The following is a 17,486-nucleotide window of genomic DNA, read 5'->3' as shown; positions in this document are numbered from 1 at the left end:
AGGAGGGCAACAGGTTTAGCATCATTTTAGAGAAGCCTTGTTTTCATGTTCAGATCAGAATTCTCTGGTGTCTAAGTTCCTGATAACTTGGGGTTATACTAAAATTAATTTCATCTATTCCACCAAACATTGATTGGGTACACAGTAGGTGTTAGGTGCTGTGCTAGACAGCAGAGCTGTGAGAATGAATGAAACAAGTGCAGCGGGAGAACGGGAAGTGAAGCAGCATATAGAAATTGACTCCCACGGATCCTTGTTCTTGAAATAATGGAAGAAAATGACATTAGAGGGGACCGTTGTCCGCCTCTCTCCCTGACCGCCCAGCACGGACTGTGCAGAGCACTGTCTCAACAACTGCCCTTCTCTAGATAAGCTTCAGGGGTTCCTTGGAAAGGAGGCATAATCACTCTTTAGAAGTCACTGGAATATTTCTCCCTGCGTAGAGGGGTGCATTTGGGGGGTGGCGAGGCAAGCGAAATGAGACAACAAACAGCAGGAAGAAAAGAGGTGTTTGTGAGATGGTGACCAGCCCAAGATACTGTGGCTGGCGTTCCGCCTTTTAGGTTTGCTCACAGTTGAAAATTTCTTAGTTTTGCCCTCTGGTCCAGGGGGCGGTCAACGGCAGGCCAGATAAGCCTGGCCTCAGGTATTCTAGAAGCACCGGCAGGACACCGCTCTGAGAAGGGCACGGGTCAGCTTTGTATCCACCTATCAATATTTAATGGATATTTATTGAATCTTTACTCTCCATTGTTCTGGTGCTGATGTGAAGCCCTCATATTGGGTGGAAAAGGAAGAACTTTTCAGGATATGAATTTTCATTAATGAAAGCATTTGTGGGTTTTTTTTTCCCCTTTTCCTTTTTTAAATAAAACTCATGTACTAGCTTTTCAGACATACTTTCATAGTAGCAGCTGAAAAACTAAGAGTCTCTGACTAAATAACTTCTCTTTTTTCCTAGGAGAGAAGATACTTAACGTTAAGTCAGGCTAGAAAAAACGGTTTCCATATGGACTGGCTGTCGGAGGCTCCCCCAGGTCTGTTTGACTGTCAGTTGGAGAAAGGCTGTGGGTGATAATGTGACTGGAGAGACGTTTGCGTTCAGCTGTCTGGGAATCAGGCAGCTGGAGATGCTTTATCGTGTCTAATAATGGTGATGAAGGACATTGATGATTGAACATGAAAGGAAACAAGTACCATTTATGGAGGACCAAACTATGTCCTGAGACCACTTGGAGTGTCTGAGTGCTTGACACAACCCCGTAGTGAATGTGCTGTTATCCCCGCTTAAATGTGAAAACCCCGAATTTCGGGTAAGAGCCCGAAAGGTTATTGGGTTCTATCCCTGGTCTGCCCCTTCTTTTTTTTTTTTTTTTAATTTTTTTTCAACGTTTATTTATTTTTGGGACAGAGAGAGACAGAGCATGAACGGGCGAGGGGCAGAGAGAGAGGGAGACACAGAATTGGAAACAGGCTCCAGGCTCTGAGCCATCAGCCCAGAGCCCGACGCAGGGCTCGAACTCACAGACCGTGAGATCGTGACCTGGTTGAAGTCGGACGCTTAACCGACTGCGCCACCCAGGCGCCCCAGGTCTGCCCCTTCTAACCCACACTCCCTCCTCTGTGCTGTGCTCAATTTCCACCACCACCCCTCCCCCCCCCGCCCCCCAAGCCTGACGCAGGTTCTGGGTGGTATAGTCACTGAGTGGCCTGGGTCACAGGCCAGGCCCCAGGGCCGATGTGTAGTTCTGAGATTGAAGATGCCCTCACACTGAACAGACCTTTAGAACATTCCGGCTAAGCTGGAGCTCCTGTTTCTTGTTTGCTCTCTCCCATTCCCTCTCTGAATGCTTCCCTCTTTCTGTTTCTTTTATTTGTTTTTTTTTTCCCCTTATTTCTAGCCAGCTCTCTTGCCTGATAGAGGTGTTCACGAGGGAGTAAAATATGGAAGATGTTTGACACGCTCAGAGAGGCATGAGATACACACGCACAGCCCAGACAGGGTGAACAGGGGTTGTATTCACTGAATCTGTATCTCCAAGGTAATACCTCAGATCCGCTCTCCTTGCTCACAACATCTGTGTTCCGCGGCTCCTTGGCTGACTTGAGAGCATTAAATTGGAAATGTAGGTGAGCTCGGTTCTGATTTCAGTCCTGCCGAGCCCGCTGTGGTTTAGTAGGAGGAATGCCACGTCAGGAGTCAGGAGGCCTGGTTCTCACCCCAGTTTGCCTCCCAGCTGCAAATCACTGACCTTGAGCATCCTGTATCCATGTTCGACCTGATGTGTAAGAAGGAGTCACCCTGTGAAAGGTTGTAAGGATAAGAAAAGATAAACCTTCGAAAAATGTAAATAACTATATAGTCTATTATTTTCTCTTTACCTTTCACTGTGAAATTAGAAAAGTCTAATAAGGGAAGTCCATTTTAACCAAGTCAAACATCCAGACACGGTTCAGTGGGGACATTCCTCTGAAGGCCCACGGTGCCAGGCAGCAGTCGAATGGCCACTCGTCCCCAGTGCAGGGCCTCTGCGAGGCTCTGGACCTGCTGCTTGAGAAGATCGAGGCGCTGACGTACAGCCCTCAGAAGTGTTTTTGAGGACACCCCAGTCTTAGACTAGTTGCAGGAAGTCAGGAAAGGGAGACAGAAGGGTTCCCTCAAGGTCGTTGGCGGTAAAATTCAAGACTGACATCCCTCAGTGACTGTGACAGGGCATTTCTCCCTGCCTTTCTAGGCAAGAGGAGACATTCATCAGGAGGAAATCTGTAGTTTCTTTTATCTGTCAAACGAAGCAACATACTGGAATATGATGAAGAAGTGATTATTCTCAATAGTAAAAACACGACCAGGAACAAATGAGAAAGAGCTACTGCGAACATGTGTGAAAAGATAGCGATTTCCAGGCAAGACTCAGCAGCAGCTCGCGCTTTTCCTGTACTCCTGCCTCACGTTCGCCTCTTACTATCTGACGAGACAAAAGTGCTCTTGGGACTTCGGTCCCAAGCACCTGAGATGGGCAGGATGGTGTAAGTTGTCTGACCCTATTTACAGACCAGGAAACTGAGGGCCAGGAAGCTCGTGTGTGGGCATCACTTCCGACTCTGGCCCGACCCCGCTGACCCCGCTGCAGGCAGGGTGCCGGCGTGCCGCTCTTCTTCATTCCTCATCATTATTTAACTCGGGTCCTGTTTTACACTCACGGGGTGTGAAGCACAATATGTCGAACATCCACGAATACTGCCAGCCACCTCAGAAATAACCTGGTGCCCATTTTAAAAACAAAGCAATGCCAGGGCGCCTGGGCGGCTCAGTTGGTTAAGGGTCAACTCTTGATTTCAGCTCAGGTCATGGTTTCACGGTTCATGGGTTCGAGCCCCATGTGGGGCTCTGCACTGACCGTGTGGAGCCTGCTTCGATCCTCTGTCTCCCTCTCTCTCTGCCTCTCTCTTGCTCGTGTGCTCTCTATTTCTCAAAAATAAACATTAAAAAAACCAGTACATAAGTGGTTGAAGCTGCTTGTGTGCCCCTCCCTCCCCTGTACAATCCTGAATTTGATGCCTTGTTTCTGTGCATGTCCTTATACTTTGCCCATATACATATGTATCAGTGGGAAGTAGAGATTGCTGATTCTTGTTTTCACACCTCTGGTAAGTGGTTTACCTTATGTGTCTCTCTACAGTGGCATTTACTTTAGTGTTGTCTCCATCTGTACAAGTGAAGAGAAACCCAAGTCTTTTCTCTTTGACCAAAGGGCAGAGGGAGGAATTTTTAAGGGCCAGTGTAGACAGCTGTCTGGGAAGGGTAGTTTTATTTAAGATTTACTGCAGAATTTACAGTTCCCCTCCTTGTAAAGCAGCTCCTGTGAGTGACTGCGGGGGGAGAGAGCGTGGGGCCCCCGGAGCAGTACAGAGCTGGCCCAGGAAGCATGGCACAGACCCCTGCCGTGCGCGTTAGGCGCTTAGCCGCAGGCTGCGGCATCCGTGTGACATCACTACTTCACTTTTACAGTGAAGCCCACGTTTCTTGGGACTCGGGTCTTTGAAGACTACGATCTGTGGAAGCTGGTGGCCTACATCGACTGGAAGCCTTTCTTTGATGTCTGGCAGCTCCGTGGCAAGTACCCGAATCGGAACTTTCCCAAGATATTTAAGGACAAAACTGTAGGTTCGTTCAGCAGACCCTTCCTTTCTGCACTGATACTCGAGACACAGTGTTGGGACTTTGAAGGGGAGAACAGGTGGAGAGCCGAGAGTTCAGATGCTGTGGGAGATGGTTTCTCGTTGTGGTCTAACGTGTGGGGTGTTGTTTACCTCTTCGGTGGCTTGAAGCTGCTAGATGGGTCTTTATGGACTGTGGTTGGCATTTCATTGATCTCTTCTTTAATAAGCCAGGCTCTTTGTTGGGCCCTGGGAATAAACACACCCCTGCCTTCTGGGATGTGGCCAGTAGCTGGCATAGCCAACGGCGATGGGCGGTTCCCACGTGGCATGCCGAGCTCCTGCCGTGGGGCTGAGCCCAGGGCTTCTGTGGACCCAAGATGAGACAGACTGAGAGGTCTGGGGAAGCTTCCTGGGGGAGGTGGTGTTTGAACTGCTTTTGGAAGAGCACATGGGAGTTACTGAGGCTGGGACTGGGGATGTGAGACAGCACCAGAGAAGAGGACGTCCCAGGCAGAGGAGACAGGACGGAAAGGCACAGTCACAGGTGCCCATTTGGGGAAATGCCAGGAGTCCCTTGCGCTGGAGCACTGGTCAGGGGAGGGGATTTGGGGCGATCAGCAAGAGAAGTGGGGGTGAGTGGAGTTGTAGCCCCACCCCTAGAACCTGCCCCCAAAGGCCTGGGTTCACGGTGCCAAGCCAGTCAAAGGATCAGGAAAGAGCCCGATGAGAGCAAGGTGGCAGGTGGCCTCCTGGAAGTGTGGGGTCAGGGCAGTCCCCACTGTACGGGGGACAACCTGTGGGAGGCCCCTGAGCTGGGGCTGCCCGTGTGTGGTGCTGAAGCCACTTAAGAGGGCCTGGGCCACACTTGCCTCTGCAGCCTGTCCCACATCCCCAGAGGCCCCTGGGAGGTCGGTGGGGTGATGGGCACACGAGCAAGGTCGGCGAGGAAGGGTCTGGGCTGCCCTGTCTGGCGACTGTGCTGGGAGCCACACGCTAGGCTCTCTGCCTCTTGCCGCCTGGAGGCATGTCAGTGGTTTGTGCTGGGGAGACAGGCGGGGCATGTGGTCAGCAGGAGCCACCAGCGCCCCGCCGCTCCCCTTAAGTCTTGATCCTCACAGGCAGCAGTGCAGTATTTGAGGGGAAAGGAGGGTGACGAGAGACGATGGCTCAGGAGGGGTGGTGGCTTTAGAAAGAAGTGGTTTTCGCTGACGATCATTGGCACTTTTAGGTGAATTCTTAACGGTGTCTTCCTAATAGGTGAAGAGGCCAGAAAAGTCTATGATGATGCCCAAACCATGCTGATGGCGCTGATTGGCCAAAAGAAGCTCCGAGCCAGGGGCGTGGTTGGGTTCTGGCCAGCGCAGAGCGTGGGAGACGACATCCACCTGTACGCGGAGGGTGCAGAGCCCCAGGCTGCAGAGCCCATCGCCACCTTCCACGGGCTCAGGCAGCAGGTACGGAGCCGCACTGACCACCCCGCTGCTGCTGCTTTGGTGGAAGCACTGAAAAAGCGTAAATAAGAATTAAATAAGTCTGAGCTTTGTGCAAATGACAGGGCTGCTCCAGCTCCCCCTCAAATGACCATGCACAGGCCCGAGGCCAAGGTGTTTGTGAGGACGATGGAGAGAAGCAGCCAGTGTGGGTAGAGAGGCTGGCCCCTCGGGCACCGGCGGGACTCATGTGTGAGAAACACAGCCGTTGCCTCGGTCGTCACACATAGGCACACATCTTGTTCCAAAACCTGGGTTTGTAGGCATGTGTGTTATTTAAAACAGGCTGGGGGCTCCCTTTCTGAAGGGGAAGACGGGTGGGGACAAACATTTGCTGCATGTCTGGGCGGTGCCAGGTGCTCTAGAGGTGCTGGACGGACCATCGTGTTTCACATCCACACGGTCTTGCTGTGGGCAGTCCGCATCCCCCCCCCTGCCTTGCTGCGGGCAGTCCACATCTCCATCCTGCAGGGGCAGGAACGGAGGCCGATGGGATGGAGCTAAATGCTTAGCATCCAGAGCGTGAACCCGGCCTGTGCGCACTGGCTTCCCTCGGCACGGCCGCCTCTCATGCTCACCCTGTGACAGTACAGATGTCCTGTGCGTGTCCCGTAGCTGCTACAAAATACAGTTGTCCCCATCCAGAATTGGAACCAGGAGGCACCAGGGTCGTTAACAAAGGGTTGCGGTGAATTACCCTGTGTCACTACCGTTTCGGGTCATTCAGAAGCAGAGCATTGTTACTGCTTTTAATCATCACCGCGATGTGTCTCATAACGATAGTGTTTTGACGGTCACCACATCTGAAGGGCTTCTTAAACTCGGGACGTGAAATGATGCCATGATAGGATCACCAAAGGCAGCTGTACCATTCCTGTGTGCACGGGGTGCCGACACCATAGGCCACAAGGCAGCAGGCTCCACGTTCCCGCCCCTGCTCACTAGGGAGCTGGTCGCTTGGCTTTCTCGGGTGTGATTCGGCTTGAAGGCCTCCGCCCAGTTTCTCATCCTTCAGGTCCTGTGTCCTCTGATCTCTTGTTACGTCCAACCATTCATGTCCTAACCAGGCAGGCTGTGTCAGGGCGTTTAATGTAATGACTTCTCAATGTGCATTTAGTACCCATTCCGATAGCTCTTTCTTCCAGTGCTCCAGAAGATTCTGGCTGCTCTGGGAGTCTTCTGTCTCAGTGGCTCTGGTAGCTGTCTCTTAAGTGCTGTGGGGCTCTATGACCTGTCTCCCCTTGTGGGGCCGGGAAGCTTTGTGTCTCCCTCTGGCTTTTGTTAGCAGAGAATGTACAGCTGGAAAGCCGCTTCTCCCCGCATAGCCGTCCCCATCCCCGAGCTTGGTGACATTTCCACAGGCTGTTATCAAACACCTTCTGGCCGGCAACCGTTTAACCACTTCCTGCCCAGCGTCGGTGAAGCTGTGCTTGTTTCCAGGGCCAGCAAGCAAGTGAGCCCTGTAGCTTCTGGTGCCGCCCACCGAGTCCCTGACTGGTCCTGTGCCCTACGGCAGTCAGGGGTATACAGTGCGGTGCCGGACCCCACACCTGCCGCCGTCTGACCCTGGGCTACCGGTCACGCTCTGTCTGCCTCAGCTTCCTGGCTGTGAAATGGAGCTGGTGGCATCACGTATTTCCTTCACATGGTTGTTGACAGCCTTAAATCAGTGAATTCCTGTAAAGCACCAGCCAGGAGTGTAGTGAGCACTCAGTAAATAGCAGTTTCATTGTTTACCTTCTCCGTAAGTATTTGTGGATTGTGAAATGTGTTTGAGACCTGATTTGTCAGTGGGGTGAGAGGCGAGACTCTCAGAAGCCGGTCCGGCTCAGTGCTCAGTTTGGTTCCAGGCTGGCCCAGGTGCGTCCTCGGCCATCTCCTGAGCCACTGCCACGGTGGCCGGGAGCTTGTCGAGCTGCGTCCGTCAACGTGAAGTAGAGGCTTGTGCATTTGGTGGGTCCCTTTTGGATGCCGCTTCAGGATCTAGTGTTGATCTGGAATTGGAAACACTTGTGGGGAAATTTTTTCTGATATGAATGCTTGAGGTTCCAGTTTCTAGCACGGTGCCTGGAGGCATTCGGGAAATGTTAGGTCCACGTGTGAGTGAGCAGATTCAGTGGTTTCTTGACCGTATGTCATGTCCTGTCTTGTGCTTTTTCAAAATCTAATTTCATTTGTTTATTCAACAACTATTTGTCGAATACTCACTTTGTATCATGCCCTGTTCTAAGTGCTGGGGGTGTAACCGTGAACAAGACAGACACCCCTGTTTGAAGCTTAGGGCCATCTGCAGAGACCAGACTGCTGTCCCGTGCTAATCACCCATCTGGCCGCTGGTTGCTTTTCAGGCCGAGAAGGACGCCGCCAGCACAGACCCCTACTACTGCCTCTCGGACTTCATCGCGCCGCTGCACTCGGGCGTCCGCGACTACCTGGGCCTGTTCGCCGTTGCCTGCTTCGGGGTGGAGGAGCTGAGCAGGGCCTATGAGCGGGACTGTGATGACTACAGCAGCATCATGGTCAAGGCCCTGGGAGACCGGCTGGCCGAGGTAGCGCCACAGCACTGGGCGGGGTGGGGAGCCCCAGTTCCGTGCCGTCGTTTGTAGCTGTCCTCGGACCTGTGACCTCTTTGCTGCGGTTCTTGTCTCTCCCGAGGAGCCTGAAAGATTCAAAACCGCTTCCTGTGTCAGGGCCCCTCGCTGTCACGTTGGCATCCTCTGTGGCTTCCCCATCTTCCTGTGCGTGGTGGGGTCACCTGAGCCATGCAGAGGTCCCCTCCTCTTCCCGAGGCTGACAGCGGAGGACCTGGAAGCAGTAACTGGCTTCTCCTCGTGGCCCCTGTCCGCTGTAGACCATCAGGGAAGTGTTTCAGTTCAAGGGCCTGGAGTCCTTGGACCGTTGAATATGATACGTCAGAGCCCAGGCTGAGGCCAAGGCCGGCCACAGAGCAGCCAGTGAAACGACAGGCGAGCCGAGAGCCCAGCCTGTCTGCTCTTGCCTGCTCCGTCCTGGTGGCGGTGCAGGGGGTGGGGGGAGGGGGAGGGGGGGCACCGGGGGGTACTGACGTGGGGGTCCCCCGCCTCCACCCAAGCACGCCTCTCCCTGGCTGCAGGCCTTTGCGGAGGAGCTCCACGAGAGGGTCCGCCGGGAGCTGTGGGCCTACCACAGCCACGAGCAGCTGGACGCCGCCGACCTGCGCAGGCTGCGCTACGAGGGCATCCGCCCGGCTCCTGGCTACCCCAGCCAGCCCGACCACACCGAGAAGCTCACCATGTGGAAACTGGCCAACGTGGAGCGCTGCACGGGTACGTGCCTGGAGCTAGCGAGCGCCGTCCCTCCCCGTCAAGGACACGGGTGTGCGGTCACCCCCGTGACGCACAAATCTGGAAACAAAGAACCCCGTCCTTTCTCATTTCCAGCTGTGTGTCATAGTATTTTACGTCCATATCATTATGCCACAGTCTTTAAACATTTTTTTAATATTTATTTTTGAAAGACAGAGAGAGAGAGAACAAGTTGGGGAGGGACAGAGAGAGAGGAGACACAGAATCCGCAGCAGGCTCCAGGCTGTCAGCACAGAGCCCAGCATGGGGCCCAAACCCATGAACTATGAGATTATGACCTGAGCTGAAGTCAGACACTCAATCGACTGAGCCACCCAGGCGCCCCGCTCCCCCATCTTTAGGTCGATCACTTTCAGTTGCTTTCTCTCCACCGAGGACAGAGAATTTAGCTCGTCATACTCCCCCCGCATCCCTCCTGCCCTGTTTCCTGTCACAGGACTGTCACTGTTGTTATCTCCAGTAGCGACCTTCGTGACCTTTAGTACCATAGTCCACCCCACCTCATCGCTCACAGACTGTGTCTCTGGACACTGGTCTTGCATCAGGCCCGACTCGCCGCTCAGCCCTTTCCTCTCTTGGCTTTCACTCTTTATTGACACAATTCACAGTTTCAGTGGAATTAATCAGTAATCAGAAGCATGCCATCAGTGCCGATGAAGTGACAGGAACGTAGGTTTAGGTGAGGGACGGAGGCATTTGGATGTGGATTGGCAGGAATGGCATGGACTCCCGGAGCCATAACATATGGATTTGAGTCCTTCCCTGCCATCAGCTCCCCGCTGATCTCTGGCAGAGCATTTCCCCTCTGCCGCTCTGTTCCCCGTCCGTGAGATGCATGGCTTAGAGGACGTGGACAGCCCTGGTGTTCCCCCGGAGTTCCCAGCTCCTAGGAAGCGTCTCTTCTGAGTCCTGCCGTGGGCTCATTCTCAGCGTGTGGCTGTCCAGGAGCCTGGGGTTCAGATGGAGCTTTCCTCGTGGGGTTGGGGCTCCTCGTCTGGGAGCCCAGGTGGAGGAGCAGACAGAGGCCTCTGTAGTCGATCCTGGAAGATTGGGGGGGCGGGGTACATCCACTTGGCAGGAATTGCCACATCTTTCATGCTGTGTCATGTGTCCCCCTGGAAGGCATGAGCTCACTTCCATTCACGTGTTCAGCAAGAATGGCTGATAGCTTGCACGGGGCACTGAGGCAGTGACCGTGTTTCCCACATTGCTCTCTCTAGGCATCAGGTTAACAGAATCTTTAGCGATGACACCTGCTTCAGCAGTATCTGGCCTCTACTTCTCCAATTTGAAGTCCAAATACTTTGCAGTGGGGAAAATTTCCAAGGACCAGGTGAGTTAGCTGTTCCATTGTGTATGGCTTCCCTAGATGCCGGTCCTGTTTTAAATGGAACTGTGGAACTGGTTTTCTTTCACGTGGGAATGAGAATACTAAGGGGAGAAAGTGCGACGAAATTTACTCCAGTCAACGTCTTAAATTGTTTCAGCCCATTACCCCGATTCTCGCCCTCCCACTTACACATAGACACCCCCACGCCCAGCACTCATACCCACAGTCCAGCCAGCCTCCAAGCACCACATATGCACTGCATGTTGTTTTCTGCCCAGAGAATAAGGCGACTCGGTGAACAGATGGATCTCCATCCCCTATTAAGACAAGAAGTGGAAGGCATTTAATGTTTCTTGGCAAATCCCCTGGAAACTTCACTTCAGAAGGTCTTATTGTTGTGGTTTGATACGCTGCTTTTAATCTTTTGCAGATTGAGGATTATGCTTTGAGGAAGAACATGTCTGTGGCTGACGTTGAGAAATGGCTGGGACCCATCTTGGGATACGATACAGAGTAACTTCTATTTAAAAATCCTTTTTTGCACTTGATCCTCAAGGAAATACAATCTAGAGTGCCTTTAAAAACAACAGTAGCAACAGACAAGCGGGTCTCAGGTCTCTGTCCTGTGACATTTGCTCTGCCTCAGGGTTCGGAAGATTGACAGGTGGGACCGTGTGGAGGATCAGGGCCTTCCTGTGTCCTTGGGAAACCAGGGTCTTTTCCGGAGACCTTGACTGAGGAGCAGTAAGCTGGTGTCCCTGGTCTTTCAGGGACAAGGATAAGCTGGAGATAGAGGTCTTTTGCATTTCAAAGCAAGGCAGTTTGCTTGTTTCATTTTTACTTTGGGTTGAGAAGGCCTCTTATTTTTTTCTTTCTCTTGCTCTCTTAGAAAAGAGCCTGAAGCTTAGCTGAATAGAGAAATGTATAGAAGAATGTGACCCCGGGGCAAAATCACGCTGTGTGAAGTGGGGTGTTTTAATCTAGAAGGGTGCAGCGATGAACTGACAGGGAACGGAGTGCGACCCTGTGCTCTATCAGGAAGACCCCATCTTCGAAAGTCGTGATTACCGTGGGTGCAGAGTCCCCTTGGCAGGAGGCCGTTGACTAGCCGTTTGCCCCTCTGTGGCCAAATATGGTGGGTTCTCCTACCATTTCCGTCTTCTAATTCCTCATTCCCTTGCCCCGAGGGGGAAGAGGAGATAGGGAGAGAGCGGGGCTGCTGAGGGTCCTAACATCTCAGAGCTGTTTTCTGGAGCGGAGCAGGCTTCCTGGCCAAGGCGTCCTGGGTGGAGTTGGATGGGTGAAGAGCATTGTGATCCCACTCAGTCTGTCTGCACTAACCCAGCTGCAGGTTCCTGCAGTGTAGACCTGGCCCCCCAGGGCTGCTTGCTGAACGGTAGCCTCTGTAGGGTTCAGGGGGTAGTGCCCCGAGCTCGGCACACAGTGAGTCCTCCTGGAAAGGGTGGCAGATTGATGGAGGTGGAAAGACACTGGGGAGTGCGGGTGGTGATGGCGTTGCTGACTGCACGAGAGGCCCTTTCTGGGATTAGAACCCCGTTTACACTGCGGCTGGGACAGAGAGCCTGCCTCCCAGGTCCCGTGAACCTTGGTACCCATTTTCTGTGTGACGGCCACCTCCCTCGCTCTCGGGGGGTGAGCCAGCCCCACTTCCCAAAGCAGCTCCGTCAGAAGTGCATTCAAGGACCTTGGAGGTGAAGGGGGAACCGTAGGAAACGAGACCCCCATGCATGTGCAGCGTGCACACGCGGACGCACAGAGCCGCCCCCCTATCAGCCGTCCCGGGCCCACGAGGGAAAAAAAGCCATGGACTTTACGTGCACTTGGTCTCTTGAGTGAGCATGGGACTCAGTTTCCCCAGGCACTTAGCTGGAGGACTTACTTTCGGTTCCATAGCAGGTGTGTCATTCTTGGTACATTCTTCTGTGAGAAAGAAGACCTCCTCCGGGTAGTTGAGTGTATTTTGTCAGAGTTACAGTTGTTAAGTCTCCTGATTTCATTCAATATTTGCCATCTCTTCCCTCAGCTTGTTATGTGGTAGAATGGCTTCCTTTTTTGTTGTTGTTGTAGTTAAGTTTATTTATTTATTTCGAGAGAGAGAGGGTGAGCGAGTGTGAGTGAGGAAGGCCAAGAGCGTGACCCAAGCTGAAAGACGCTTAACTGACTGCCCTTAGAATGGCTTCCTTAAATGTACTGTTTATATAATCCCATGACGGATGCCTTTTTTCTTGAGACAGAAACAATTGGTGCGAGTTCGAGTGCCTGTAGGTTCGTGAAAGAATATAAGCTACAAGTTGAAAACCCCTCCCTTCATAAATGTCAGGCGACTTCGAAGGCAGGGAGGTGGCCGTTCTGAATGCGGGGTCTTTTCCGTGTCGGTGCCTGCATGTCCAGAACCTCTTGTCACCATCTGTGGGCGTCGTCATTTCACTGAGGATCCCACCTTATTTTTCCCTCTAAAGAGGCCCTTGCTTGGAATCTTCCCCTCTCTCTGCTGCACTGAGGAGTCTGGTTTGTCAGGTGGTGGTTGAGAGCAGGTTTATGAAACCCCACTTCCTCCTTTGAGATATTCTCCGACATCCTGTCTACATTTATGGTTGACTTCACATAGAGAGTAGTCCGCCTTCTTTCTGGTTCTCTCTGGTATGCGTTCGACATATGGTGTCTCCTACCTTCTCCCCGCTTCTCTCCTGAATCCAGTGAGGTTAGGTTTTTACCTGCCTCTCCTGGCATCAGTGACCTCTCGGGTCAGACCCAGTGGCCTTCCCAGTGATTCTCATCCCTGTGGGCTTGAACAATACAGACCACTTCCTTCAACACCCTCCTTTCCCTGCTTCCCCCCTTGACACCACTCTCTGATTCTCCTTCTGTGTCCCTGATCACTTCTCAGCCATTTTCCTAGTTTTTCTTCCTCTGCCCATTTAGACCCTGATGTCCTCAAGGGCCAGTCATCGGCGACCTTCTTCGCCGGTATAGTTTCAGTGGACGATCTCACGGACTCAATGTCTCCATCTAAGCTTGTCCTGCGGAGCACAGCATACATCCCACAGCCCCTTCCAGGAGGGCATACAGACACCTCAGACCCAGAGTGTCTCACCTCCTCACAAATGGTGAGATTCAGTCATGAACAATAGTGCTGTCGCTCCAGCAAGAGCCCTCACACTCAGCCCAAATCGCCTTTGGCTTAGACTGTAGCAGGTGTCTGAAAAGTTAGCACACAAAAGACACCGAGCCTACTTTAGTGGGGATGGTGGTAGAGATATCTCAGGAAGGCGATGCTTAGACGAAGGCCTGATCTGGGACCTGTGGGATAAAGGTGAAGACGCAAGGTAGGAACAAGTGAAGAGCCGTCTTTGTTTGTGAACAGGAATATTAATGCGATATAGGTATCACATCTCTCCAGATTGGTCTATAGGTTCAATGCCATTTCCAACAGAAATTACAGTAGCGGTTTTGTCACATGGGACAGGCAGATATTTAAATTTATGTGGAAAAAGCAAAGCACTCAGAATGACTGGATGCTTCTAAACGGGAAGCAGAGCTTACGAGGTAGTGAGTTTTGTCGTACGTGGTGCCGAGATGGGCATGCTGAGCAGTGCTGTGAAATATGGAGCCTGGAAAATAACCCTTGTGCGTGTTGACCTTTGAGACAAGGCGGTGGTGGCTGGGTGCATAAGAGACGGGCAGGATGACTCCATCTGTGGCGCAGAGCTGTGCCTACCGTATGGAAAGAGCGAAATTTGATTTCTGCCTCATGTGTTGTCTAACAACCAATTCCAAATATATTAAGGTCTTAAATACAAAAAAAAAAAAAAAAAAAAATAGCGTTTACACGAGCAAACCTTAGGGCAGGAAAGAATCCCCTGAGACATAAAGGACTAATCACAAAAGAGAAGATGATTTTATCAACTTTTTAAAATAAAGACTTACATTAAGCTGATAAACCACTTAAAGTAGGGAAAAGACAAGTCCTGACTAGAGGTGTTTATAATACAATTAATTGACAAAGGATTAGCAAGCAGAATATATGGAGGGTGCCTATTTAAGAAACAAACCCAACAGAAAATTAGACGGAAAAGGCATTTGACAGAAGAGGAAGTACACATGGCTTATAAATAAGTAGAAGGATGTTCCACAGCAATGGAGATCAGGGAAATACGAATTAAGACCACAGCAAGATCCTATTTTGCATCCATAACATTTGCAGAACTTGAGCTTGACAGGACCGGGTGCCAGAGAAGTTCTGTGAGAGCTCGCATGGTGTGAGCGCGTGAACACCTCTGCCTCCCAGAGTTGAACCCTTGCATGCCCTAGGATCTGGCTTATGGCTCGGACTGCCCCTTGGAGATCCAACAAACTCTTACCTGTCCCAGGAGGTGTGTGCAAGAGTGTTCATAGTAACACCTTTGTGGTGGTCAATAACCAAAAACACCAGAACGTCCATCTGTCTGTAGGAGAATGGTTAAGTAAACTAGGTATAGTCACGCTAAAGGGTATTGTTCACTAGTGAAAGCAGGTGAACTGCAGCTGTACCTGACAATCAGAGTGAATCTCAGGAAATATTACCAAAAAAAAAAAAAAAAAAGCAAGCTCCAGGAGACCATATATGCTATGATGCTATTTTTATTGAGCTCAAAACCAAGCAAAACCAAAGAGTGTATTGTCTAAGCACATGTAAACAGTAAAACTATGTTGTAAATGAAGAAAAAACAAAATTCAGCAGAGTAATTAACCCTGAGAGAGGGAAGCCGAGCAGATCTCAGAGGGACACATCGCTGGATGCAGGTTGTTAGTCAGATTCTGGTTCTTGGGTTGTATGGTAGTCAATGGCTGTTTGTGATATTCTTTATAATGTAACAGTTTTATATTTGTGAAATGTATTTAATGCATGTATTAAGTGTATTATAAAATAATAAAGACAAAATAATAAAAATCTGGAATGGTGACTTTTTACATAATACTGCGTATTTGTTAAAGCTGTTTTTTCAGAAAGGAAGGACCTTTCGGCCAGAGTGAACAGCCATGCAGAGGCAGGGGTGGAGGGGGTTTATGTGCACGCAGTGGTGCCGTGGGGCAAGGGCCAGCGTGGCTTCCCATGGCGGGCTTTGGTGAACAAGTGCACGGCAGCATCATTTGCTGTGGCACAGGATGGAGGGCGGGGGAAACAAATTTGACATTGAACACAGGCACTTCGATGCGTGCCTTTGGAATTTAGGAAGACTGGCCTTAGGATTGGGAGGCTTTGGTATGGAGGTGGAGTTCAGGCTGCAATCGTGGACGGGCAGCTTGTGGAGAATGTGAGGAACCCGAGATAGGGCTGGACTCCAGGACCAGGAGCCACAGGCACAGCTGTGGCATTTTAGGGGCTGCAGGGACCATTGGGGGACCGTGTTGGGTTGATCATTGAATGGGAGGTGAGGAAGCTCTCTGTTATTTAAAGAACATTGGGTGTTGAGTTTGATAAGTTGTTTATAGATTTTAGATACTAACCCTTTATCAGAGATGTCATTTGCAAATATCTTCTTCCATTCCATAGGCTGCCTTTTAGTTTTGTTGATTGTTTCCTTTGCTGTGCAGATGCTTTTTATTTTGATGAAGTCCCAGTAGTTTGTTTTGCTTTTTTTTTCCCCCCCCACATACCTCAGGAGACATACTTCTTACTAAAGAAGTTGCTCCGGCCGAGGTCAAAGAGGTTGCTGCTTTGTTCTCCTCTAGGCTTTTGATGGTTTCCTGCCTCACATTTAGGTCTTTCATCCATTTTGGATTAATTTTTGCATATGGTGTGAGAAAGTGATCCAGTTTCATTCTTCTGCATGTTGCTCTCCAGTTTTCCCAGCACCACTTGTTGAAACTCAACACCCAAAAGACAAATCATCCAGCTAAGAAATGGGTAGAAGACATGCATAGACATTTTTCCAAAGAAGACCTACAGATGGCTAATAGACACATGAAAAGATGCTGAACATCACCCATCATCAGGAAAGTACAGATCAAAACCATGATGAGATACCACCTCACACCTGTCAGAATGGCTAAAATTAACAACACAAGGAAACAACAGGTTTGGCAAGGATGTGGGAAAAGGGGTACCCTCTTGCACTGTTGGTGAGAATGCAAACTGGTGCAGCCACTCTGGAAAACAGTATGGAGGTTCCGCAAAAAGTTAAAAAAAAGGATTACCTATGATTCACCAATTGTAGTACTAGGTATTTACCCAAAGGATACAAAAATATTATTTCAAAGGGACACATGCACCCCGATGTTTATGCAGCCTTATTAACAGTAGTCAAATTGTGGAAAGAGCCCAGATTTCCATTGACTGATGAATAAAGAAGATGTGTATAATGAAATCTTGCCATTTGCAACGACATGGATGGAGCTACAGTGTATTATGCTAAGCGAAATAAGTCAGAGAAAGGTGAATTACCATATGATTTCACTCATGTGGAATTTAAGAAAGGAACCAGTGAACATAGGGGCAAAAAAGGCAAACCATAAAAGACACTCTTAACTACACAGAATAAACTGAGGGGCCTTGGGTGGGGGGATGGGCCAAATGGGGGATGGACATTAAGGAGGACACTTATTGGGATGAGTACTGGGTGTCATATTTAAGGGATGAATCACTGAATTCTACTCTTGAACTAATATTACACTATATATTAACTAACTGGAATTTAAATAAAAACTTGAAACAAAAAACTAGATTGGAGCAGAAGAAAGAATGGAGATAGTATTTTGATATAGAAAAGGGCTTTCATGCCAAGGGGAAAATACAAATTAAGAGGGTTATAGATAGTGCAGAAGTAAGAAAATACCTATCTTTCAACCTAAGTCCAGAGAGACTTCCATCTCACAGCCCCCCACATTTCAAACCTGGGAGTTGTCCCTGCCCTCTCTTTTTCTGAACCTTCACATCCAGTTGGTTGCCGTACCCTGATGATTTTACCCACTAAATGCCTCTCAGTCCCTCTCTCCTCCCCTGCCCAGGCTAAGAATCTTATTTCTCCTCTGGACTCAGAACACCAAGAGGGTATCCTGGACTCGAACAGCTGTTACCATGAGCTCTCGGAACCTTTATGCCCACCTGGCCCTGTTCCCCAGATCAATATGTCCCCCTCGCCAAGGATATGTCCAAGCTCC

General features: G+C 50.4%; 1 protein-coding gene across 4 annotated transcripts in view; it reads left to right on the top strand.

The window, feature by feature from the left end:
• MTR (5-methyltetrahydrofolate-homocysteine methyltransferase) overlaps positions 1-17,486 on the top strand; it is a 130,374-nt gene that overhangs the window by 90,075 nt on the left and 22,813 nt on the right. For 3 of the 4 annotated variants that reach the window (XM_040464945.1, XM_040464943.1, XM_040464942.1), the window contains 7 exons: positions 962-1,037; positions 4,010-4,165; positions 5,419-5,615; positions 8,000-8,200; positions 8,764-8,956; positions 10,216-10,328; positions 10,756-10,838. In XM_040464945.1, the coding sequence (XP_040320879.1) occupies positions 962-1,037; positions 4,010-4,165; positions 5,419-5,615; positions 8,000-8,200; positions 8,764-8,956; positions 10,216-10,328; positions 10,756-10,838 (1,019 nt within the window). Of the gene's footprint in view, positions 1-961; positions 1,038-4,009; positions 4,166-5,418; positions 5,616-7,999; positions 8,201-8,763; positions 8,957-10,215; positions 10,329-10,755; positions 15,277-17,486 lie in introns of those variants that run through there. The other variant, XM_040464944.1, reaches the window with a different exon arrangement.

The sequence above is a fragment of the Herpailurus yagouaroundi genome, unplaced genomic scaffold, assembly GCF_014898765.1.
Source record: "Herpailurus yagouaroundi ecotype Mexico unplaced genomic scaffold, PumYag 530, whole genome shotgun sequence".
Lineage (NCBI taxonomy): Eukaryota > Metazoa > Chordata > Mammalia > Carnivora > Felidae > Herpailurus > Herpailurus yagouaroundi.
This window is presented reverse-complemented; position numbering and strand designations above follow the sequence as displayed.